Source organism: Arachis ipaensis, chromosome B3, assembly GCF_059453495.1.
Source record: "Arachis ipaensis isolate K30076 ecotype BB chromosome B3, ASM5945349v1, whole genome shotgun sequence".
In the NCBI taxonomy this organism is placed as follows: Eukaryota; Viridiplantae; Streptophyta; class Magnoliopsida; order Fabales; family Fabaceae; genus Arachis; species Arachis ipaensis.
The window spans coordinates 88,756,882-88,767,072 of NC_142438.1; the positions used below are offsets into that span (position 1 = coordinate 88,756,882).

Genomic DNA, 10,191 nt, shown 5'->3' on the forward strand with positions numbered 1-10,191 from the left:
GTAGGGGCTGTGGCAGTCTCCTGCCTACATTCGGATATGAGGCCTATGGCAGTCTGTCACTCACGTGACATGCATTATTTTGGTAAGTCACCATGCGCCCCGGGCAAGGGCTGTGGTAGTCTCCTGCTTGTCGAGGTACTGGTACCGGCGTAGGGTCTGTGGCATTCTCCCGCCTACGTTGAGATGTGAGGATTGAAGCTGGGCTTTCCACTCACATTTCTCTCTGGTTGCAAGGTGGTAGGGCGGTAACCCACAAAATCATGCAGCATCCAAAGGAAGGTGGTAGGTCACTTTCCATCGGAACATTTCCCTCTGAAAGGAGAAGGTGGTAGGGTACTCATCCCTCGGAATTATTCCTCCTGAGTATGGACAACTGAGAGACTAATCTGGGAGTTGCCATCTGGATTTTCTGTCGGGGTTGGCTTTATAACCGACAAGTGATATCACGAGCCATAGGATAGGCATTCATCATATGCATCTTCTATATGCTTGCTTGCTTTGATTACTTGAGTTATGCCTATTTGAATAACATGCCTAAATGCTAGTTGAATTACCTGCTATATATGTATATTACTTGTATTTTACTTGATTGTATTATCTGTGATTGTCTGGTGCTGAAGAGGTTAGGTAGGCGGTAGCGATGGGATCACGTGGAGGGTAGGTTAGTGAAGGCTGTGGGATACAGTAGTGTGATTGGTATTAGTTAGAAATCCTCTAAGTTAGATAACCCTATTTATGGTTTATGGTTTAATTTATTTACCTCGTTAAGCTTGAATATCTATATTCAATGTGAAGTTCTAGGATTGCCTTTGGCGTCCCGGAACCTTATATCTTACTTATTGAGCACTGTTACCATACTGAGAACCTCCGGTTCTCATACCATATGTTGTTGTTTTTCAGATGCAGGTTGTAAGCCACCTCAGTGAGTTGCGAGATGGTAATGGAGCGGAAGATCTTTTATCACCTTTTGTAGTTTGATATGTTCGATGTGGTTACTCTCTCATCCTTTGTATATTTAACTTTGTTGCCTTAGAGGCTTTATTTCTGAGAACTTTGAGAGATATGTTGTTGCTATTTTAAGCTTCAAAACTTTGTTGTATTCAGTTTGACTAGTCGGTCTAAACTTCGCAGGTTGTGACTAGTCCTCTTTTTGTATATCATACTTATATATATATCTTATGTATCCTGGAGCTATCTACAAGGTTTTATATATATATATATATTATGTCTTGTTCTGTTCGTACCTACGTATCGTGTGTGAATGCTTCGCGTTTTGTAATTCCACTTTATGCGACTTTGAGCTTTTGTTCCTTCATCAGGCTTCGAATTATATAAATTCTTGAATATATATACTATAATTTGAGCTTTAGAACTCCTGTGACACTTTGTTATCCTTTGCTTTATGGCTAGAGGTAGGGCTTAGGGTAACGAGGTGTTACATTATCCACAAAAATTGTGGATGAAAACCAACAATTCCACACAAAAATCTACTCAAAACTGAAACCTAAATTTTGTAAATTCATAGAGCTAAAGAATGCGGAGAGAGTTTTGAAGTCTTACCAACAAACTTTAGATAGAACTAACGGGCTCGGCAAAAGTTTCGCGTGGCCGCAAACCGTTCGTGAATCGGAGTTTCTTAGCTCAAGTTACAAGAGAAAGAAGGAGAAGATGAATTGTGTTCTTCATCCCTCTTCTCTCAGCTCATGCAGCTATGTTTGTGTTGTTTTGAGTGAGGAATGAGCTGAATGCTCATTAAAGAAGGGTTTGTTATGTTGGGTTTGGGCCCAACTTGAGCCCTAGTCCAACCTATTAACGTTTTTAACTCGTTTGGTCCAACTTTGGGCCAAACCATTAGAATTAGCGCCCGGTTTTCAACTTTAATTATTTTCTTAAGTTTTTTCTACCGTTTTTATTATTCTCACACAGTACCAGACAAACTTAAGCTGTAACTGTCGGCTAATTTACCGGTATGCATTTTTACGGAATTTTTAGGAGAAAATTACATTTTCCAACTTAGAAAAATCTACTGAGTCCAAATATCTTATTTAAATTTTCTAATTAACATTATAAATTTTTGAACCTATTACGGGCAATTAAATTATCTTAATTAAGTGGTTAATTAATTCCAATTCTTATATTCTCCCTGCCAAGTAAGAAATTTTATCCCCAAAATTTAGTGATTACCTGAGAATAACTCGGGATAATCCTTCCGCATCTCTGACTCCGATTCCCAAGTGTGCTCTTCCACTCCAACTCTCTTCCAAGCTATCTTAACCAACGAAACTTCTTTTCCTCGCAGCTTCTCGACACTCACATTGTCGATTCTCACCGGTCGGACTTGAAATGTCAAATTCTCCTTCAACTCAACCGACTCGGGCTCAAACACATAAGTCGCATCCAATGTGTACTTACGAAATTGTGACACATGTAGACGAATGCGGCGGCAAAGCTACTTGATATGCCACCGGCCCCACTCGTCTCAAGACCTCAAAAGGTCCAATGAACCTCGGATTCAACTTCTTAGTTTTGACCGCCCTTCCAATTCCAGTTGTTAGAGTAACCCTTAGAAATACATGCTCACCCACTCCAAATTCCAACGGTTTCCTTCTCTAATCCACATAACTCTCCTGTCAGCTCTGTGCAATTAAGATTCTGACTCTAATCTGTTTAATCTTCTCAGTGGTCTCTGTTACCAAATCCTTGGCAAACCAGTTACAAAGTCCATTTAAATTCCTTCCCACTTCCACTGAGGAATTTCAAATAGTTGTAACATCCCCGACGGTCTCTGGTACTCTATCTTCACCTTCTGACACGTCAGACACGTCAGACACATAGACACAAGTATAGCTACATCACTCTTCATCCCAGGCCACCAGAACATCCTCTTCAAATCATGATACATCTTCGTACTTCCTGCATAAATAGAGAATCCACTGTTTTGAGCTTTCGACAACAATTCTTGCCTCAAACTTCCAACATCCAGGACACAAATCCTCCCCTTATACCTCCAAAACCCTTCATTGTCCCTAGTAAACTCTCCATGCCTCTCCAAACCAATCGGTAGAAACAATTTCTAAAGTTCTTGCCCATTTTGCTGAGCCCTCTGAATTTCCGACTTGAAGGCACTTGAAATTTGCAACTGATTCAAACAAGCTCTCCCCTCAACTTCACCAATATCTAACTTAAGCTTTGCAAACTTATCTACTAACTCCTCTTTTTTTATCTTTATCCAAGCGACAGTTAAAGACTTTTGGCTCAAGGCATCTGCTACAACGTTTGCCTTCCCAGGGTGATAACTTAGTTCAAAATCATAATCCTTCAGTAGCTCCATCTATCTCTTCTGACACATATTGAGCTCTTTCTGATTAAAGATGTACTTGAGACTCTTGTGATCAGAAAATACTCTAAACCTTGCTCCGTACAAGTAGTGCCTCTAAATCTTCAACGCAAACACCACTGCCGCCAATTCCAAGTCATGAGTTGGGTAATTTACCTCATGTAGTCTCAGCTGATGCGAAGCCTAAGCTACCATATTCCGGTGTTGCATTAATACATAACCCAAACCCTTCAACGAGACACCACAGTAAACCTCAAATGTTTCGTGTGGTTTAGGTAAAATTAAAACAGGCACTGAAGTTAATTTCTCCTTTAAAGCTTGAAAGCTCTCCTCACATTCTGACATCCACACAAACAGCACCTCCTTTCGGGTTAACTTAGTCATCGGTAATGCAATTTTAGAAAATCTCTTGACGAATCTTCTGTAATATCCAGCCAATCCCAAGAAACTCCTAACCTTTGTTACCATAGTCGGCCTCTCCCATTCTATCCCCACCTCCACTTTCGAAGGATCCACTGCTATTCCACTTTTACTCACTACGTGGCCTAAGAACTTCACCTCTTCTTTTCAGAACTCACACTTAGATAATTTTGTATACAATTTACGCTCTTTCAGGATTTGCAACACGATTCTCAGGTACTCTTCATGTTCTTCTGTAGTCTTCGAGTAAACTAAAATGCCATCAATGAATACCACCACGAATTTGTCCAGAAAGGGACGAAATATTCTGTTCATGTAATCCACGAATACAACGGGTGCATTCGTCAACCTAAATGACATCATCGCGAACTTGTAGTGTCTAAAGTGCGTCCTAAATGCCGATTTTAGAATATCATCTTCCTTCACCTTTATCTGATTATATTCGGATCTCAAATCAATCTTGAAAAACACCCGAACTCCTCGCAATTGATACATTAAGTCATCTATCCTCGGCAATGGCTACTTGTTCTTTACAGTCACTTTGTTTAACTAACGATAATCCACACAGAGTCGTATTCCTCCATCTTTCTTCTTTACCAATAAAACTAGCACTCCCTACGGAGACAAACTTGATGACTTACATTATCTATCTCTTTCTCTTATCTAAAAGGACCATAGAAATAGTGAAATCTCATTCAATTAATGTAATTTCATGAACTAAATGATGAATTTTATGGTACATTTTTTTGAAATGAGTTTTGTTCGAATTTTAAGTGAAAAGAGCAGCAAAAGGAGAAGGAAGCAAGGAATAGGAGCTGGGCATGTGTGGTGGGCGTGCCACTTGATGCAAACACCAACAAATTGAATGGGTGTGGCACGCCAGCTACTGAGCATGGCACGCCAGCTGGCAAGTCTAGAAGAGAGTTCATGGAGCTTTACTATTGGCGTGGCACGCCAAGTCCAGGCATGGCATGCCAACTATAAATTCCAGAGAAGCATTCTTGGAGCTTTATTATGGGCGTGGCACGCCAGGGCCAGGCGTGGTATGCCAACTATACATTCCAGAGAAGCATTCTTGAAGACCCACAAGGGGCATGGCACGCCAGGTTGGGCGTAGCACACCAACCCCATCATCTATAAGGGGTGTGGCACGCCAGATCGAAGGTGTGGCATGCCCGTTCAACTAAGCAGAGGGGAGTGGAAGGTTCAACACAATGGGCGTGCCACTTGATGTTGGGGCATGGCACGCCAACCTTGTTCATATCTTGGGCGTGCCACTTGAGTTCTAGGCGTGGCACGCCAAGTTTGAAGAGATCAACACCATTATGGGCGTGCAACTTAAGATCGAAGGTGTGGCATGCCAGTTCAACCAACCAGAGAGGATAAGTGTGGTTCCAACAAGGGCGTGGCACGCCAGACCTGGACGTGGCACGCCAATACAAGTTTCCAGAAAGGAAAGAATGAAGAATCCTCGAAGGCGTGCCACTTGGGATTTAAGGTGTGGTACGCCAAGGTTAGATGTCAATGGGCGTGGCACACCAGCTTTGTTTGCACCATGGGCGTGCCACTTGAATCCTGGGCGTGGCACGCCAGTTTACTAGACCAGAAGGGCTTATTCATGCATTACAATGGGCGTGGCATGCCAGTTATACTTTCCAGAGAAGAGAATGAAAGACTTATTGAGGGCGTGGCATGCCAGACCTAGGTGTGGAACGCCAGTTCATTTGACCAGAGAAGAAAGAAGAAGCATTCAACAAGGGCGTAGCACGCCAATTCTGGGTGTGCCACGCTAGTTCAAGTTTCCAAAAGAGGGAAGGAGAGCTTTATTGAGGGCGTGGAACGCCAGACCTGGGCGTGCCATGCTAGTTCAAGTTTGCAGAGAGGAAGAAGGGAGAAGTTATTTGGGCATGCCACTTGAGCTTGAAGGCGTGGCACATCAAGCTAGCTGCAAGAAAGGAGGCATGCCACTTGGAAGCCAGGCGTGGCACGCCAAGCCAAGCTGAAGAACTGGGCTTGGCACGCCGCTCACACATCGCTCACACGCCAGGCACATGGTTTATGAGTTTTCCTTTTATTTTCAATTGTAATTTTCTTTTTCTTTTTGTATTTTTCATTTTTCTAGTTATAGGAGTAGTATAAATACCCCCTGAGATTACTGAAAAGGGGGTTGGTTGATCAGTTGGTTAGTGGGATTGGCTAGTAGTAGTTTTTTACTTCACTTCATCTTCTTCCATCTCTTGAACTTTTCTCCAAGCTGTGAGTAGCTAAAATCCCTCTCATTGGGAGAGGGAGCTCTGTTGTACTTGATGGATTAATGATAGTGAATTTCTTCTTCTCTTCATCTTCTCTTTGATTTGTTAGAAGGAATTTCGTTTCTCAAGTCTAGTGTTCAATCATCTTGGAAAAGAGGTTGAATGCAATTTGGGATTCATGGGAACCTTGGAAAAGAAAACATGGAACCATGCTTGAAATCCCTTCTCACACTTGAGTAGATCTGGATTTTGGGATTGGATATGATGACATGAAATCCACCCACCATTTGGATCTATGAGGATGTGTGGTATAATCAGGGACCAAACTTATCTCTCTTCATGAGCAATTAGACCAAGAAATTGGCTGATTATCAAGATTTGAGAGATTGAACCACCAAGGAATTGGGGTTCAATCAATTATGATTGCCAAGAGGTCAATGAGTTGCATGATTGAAGAAGAGATGATCTAGATTTGATCCAAAGAGAGCAACATCTCCTAATCCCAATGAATTTCCCCTATTTTTATCTTTCCTATTCTTTATAGCTTTCCTTACTTTCTGCCATTACCCATTTCCCATTTACAATTCAGTCATTTATGTTCCAGCACTTTACATTCTTGTTATTTACTTTTCTGCACTTTATAGCTTTCCTTTATCTTTAAGTCATTTACATTTCTGCTATTTAGAATTCTGCACTCAACAATTTTTATTGATTAGCTTGACTAATTCACCTATTAACTAAAGTTGTTCAATTAATCAATCTCTGTGGGATTCGACCTCGCTCATAGTGAGTTATTACTTGACGACAATTTGGTATACTTGCCAAAGACAGCTTCATTATAATTGATATAGTGAATTTTTAGTCCCATCAAGTTTATGGCGTAGTTGCCGGGGATTGATTTTGAATTGACAATGATTAAGTTGATGGGTATTTAGATTACGCATTTTTATTTACTTTGTTAAGTACTTTAATTTCAGTTTCTTATTTTCTCTTTTTTTTTTTAATACTTGAGTTTCTAGTTATTCATTGTATATATTTTCATTCTAGCACACTAATTCACTAATTGTTTGATCGATTGCACCAATCAATCTAACCATAAGTCTTAACAGGAGTGATCCCTTTACTTGCCTTTTGCTTGTTTGTTTGCAGAATGTATGACAGGTAGAGGAGGAGGAACTTTAACCTCTTTTGATAGTGAACCTGAGAGGACCCTCCTTAGACTAAGAAGGGAAGCAAGAGGTAAAGGAATAATTGGAGAGGAAGTATTGGAGGAAGATCTAGACGTTACTATGGAGGAGGAAGTACATAATCATGTTAGAGAAGGTGCTGGTAACCATGTTGGCCAGGAGAGAAGAGTTCTAGGCTCTTACATCAATCCAAACCCAGGAAATTACAGAAGCAGCATCCTGAAATGAACCATTCATGCTAATAACTTCGAGTTAAAACCTCAACTCATCACCCTTGTTCAAAATAACTGCTCATTTGGAGGAAATGTCCAAGAAGATCCAAATCAACATCTAACCATATTCTTAAGAATCTGCGACAGAGTGAAGGCTAATGGTGTTCATCCAGACACCTATAACTGTTGTTTTCCCCTTTTCTCTTAGGGATAAAGCATCTAAGTGGTTGGAATCCTTTCCAAAATAGAGTTTGACAACTTGGGATGATGTTGTGAACAAGTTCTTGACAAAATTCTACCCTCTCCAAAGGGTTAACAAGTTGAGAGCTGAGGTACAAATCTTTAGACAACAAGATGGAGAAACTTTCTATGAAGCTTGGGAGAGATACAAAGAGTTGACAAGAAAATGCCCCCCAGATATGTTCCATGAGTGGGTCTAGCTGCACATTTTCTATGAAGGATTGTCTCAAGAATCAAAGAAGGCCTTAGACCACTCTTCAAGAGGTTCTCTCAATAACAAGAAGACAATTGAAGAGGCCATAAACATCATAGAAACTATGGCTAACAATGAGTATTTCTATGCCTCTGATAGAAACTCAAGAAAGGGAGTAATTGAGCTGAACCAGATGGATGCTCTACTGGCTCAAAACAAGGTGATCACAACTCAACTAGCTACTCTAACTAAGCAAATGGAGAAGAATCAAGTTTCAGCCATCAACACTCAAGCATCTATGCAAGAAGGAGATAACCCAGAAGTTGAGTGTAAATGAGAGCAAGCCAACTATGTGAACAATGCATCAAGACTACCATATGACCCCAATGCTAAAACATACAACCCAGGTTGGAAGAACCACCCAAACTTTGGATGGAGAAATCAATAAAACCATACCCAAGACCACAAACCATATCACTCTAACCATTACAACAACTCCAGCCATCAATCTAACAATCATAGACCCTACCACAACCCTCACAATGCCCCCTACCACTCAACCCAGCAATCACACATCAACCCTCCTCAAGGTGTATCATCCTCAGCCCCACAACCATGTGATAACAGCAACAACTTTGCAAGATTGGAGGCCATGATGTCAGAAATGGCAGGGAATATTACCACTGTAGTAGAGAGACAATTGCAAGCCGAAAAAAAGATAGACTCAATCCAAGAAGAGGCTAGATCCAACATAAAGAACCAAGGGGCAGCAATCTCAAAATTGGAGTCACAATTAGGATATCTATCCAAGCAAATACCAATGCCTACAAACACATTCCCAAGTGATACCATGACCAATCCTAGAGGGAAATGCAAGGCCATCACACTAAGAAGTGGGAAGTTGGTAAAGGAGACATCCTCAAGCCACAATTTGCAAGAAGAAGAGGTTGCAAATGACTCAGAAATCAAGAAGAAAGAAGAGACACATACTCCAGCTCCACCAAAACAAGTCTTGAAGCCCTATGTACCAAAGGCACCCACCCACAAAGGCTAAAAAAGGATGGGAAGGACAGTCAGTTTTCTAGATTCATGGAGATCTTCAAGAGGCTCCAAATCAACATCCCTTTTGCTGAGGCATTAGAGCAAATGCCACTCTATGTCAAGTTCCTAAAAGAGCTTATGATAAAGAAGAGAAACTGGAGAGAAAAAGAAACTGTAGTGCTCATAGAAGAATGTAGTGCCATTATACAAAAGAAGCTTCCCTAAAAGATGAAAGATCCTAGGAGTTTTCAAATCCCCTGTATCATAGGGGATATTAGCATTGAAAAAGCATTATGTGATTTGGGAGCCAGCAACAACCTTATGTCCTTGGCCATGATGAAGAGAATGAGAATTGAAGAGGCCAAATCAACAAGGATGGCACTCCAACTAGCTGATAGAACATTCAAGTTTCCTCATGGAGTGGTGGAAGACTTGTTGGTTAAAGTGGGAGAGTTCATCTTCCCATCTGATTTTGTTGTGCTTGACATCGAGGAAGAGTCTAATGCATCTATCATACTAGGAAGACTATTCTTGGCAACAGCTGGAGCTATAATTGATGTGAAAAAAAGAGAATTGGTCCTAAGACTGCATGAAGAAAAGATGGTGTTCAATGTTTTCACTGCAATAAGCTACCCCAAGGAGTCCATTGGAGAACGTATGATGGTGGACATAATGGAAAAGCTGGTTCAAGGAGTCCTAAAAGAGGATCAATGTGAAGAAGCAATAGATCAGGATCATCAAATATCATGTGGTGAACTACTACAAGAAATCATAGAAGGCTCAATCATGCTTGACAAGGCAACCAAAGAAAAAGTGGAAGCACCAAAGCTAGAGTTGAAAACCTTGCCCCCAAGCCTGAAGTATGCTTACTTGGGGAGCAACAATACATATCCGGTAATCATAAACTCAAGCTTGAGTGAAGAACAAGAAGAGAAGCTCATCAATGTGTTGAGGCAACACAAGAATGCCATAGGATGGACACTTTCAGATTTAAAGGGAATTAGCCCTTCAATGTGCATGCATAAAATCCTTCTTGAGGAGGATGCCAAGCCCTTAATACAACCATAAAGAAGGATGAACCCCTCAATGCAAGAAGTAGTGCAAAAAGAAGTGCTGAAGTTATGGCAAGCAGGGGTGATTTATCCCGTCTCAGACAGCCCTTGGGTGAGCCCTGTTCAAGTAGTCCCCAAGATGGGAGGAATCACAGTTGTGCCAAATGAGAGAAATAAATTGATGCTAACAAGAACAGTGACTGGATGGCGCATGTGTATAGACTACAAAAAGCTCAATGAAGCCACAAGGAAGTATC

At 41.1% G+C, this 10,191-nt stretch overlaps 1 protein-coding gene and 1 non-coding gene across 2 annotated transcripts; one reads left to right on the plus strand and one right to left on the minus strand.

Moving 5' to 3' along the window:
• Positions 1 to 7,725: 7,725 nt before the first annotated feature.
• On the minus strand, positions 7,726 to 7,832 carry LOC148571502 (small nucleolar RNA R71). Its single transcript, XR_015908232.1, has one exon. It is a non-coding gene; the product is annotated as a small nucleolar RNA R71 (small nucleolar RNA).
• Positions 7,833 to 9,110: 1,278 nt separating this feature from the next.
• Positions 9,111 to 9,950, plus strand: LOC148571503 (uncharacterized). The gene has a single exon (XM_088507271.1). The coding sequence runs from the start codon at positions 9,111 to 9,113 to the stop codon at positions 9,948 to 9,950; it is 840 nt and encodes a 279-aa protein (XP_088363397.1).
• Positions 9,951 to 10,191: the final 241 nt, after the last annotated feature.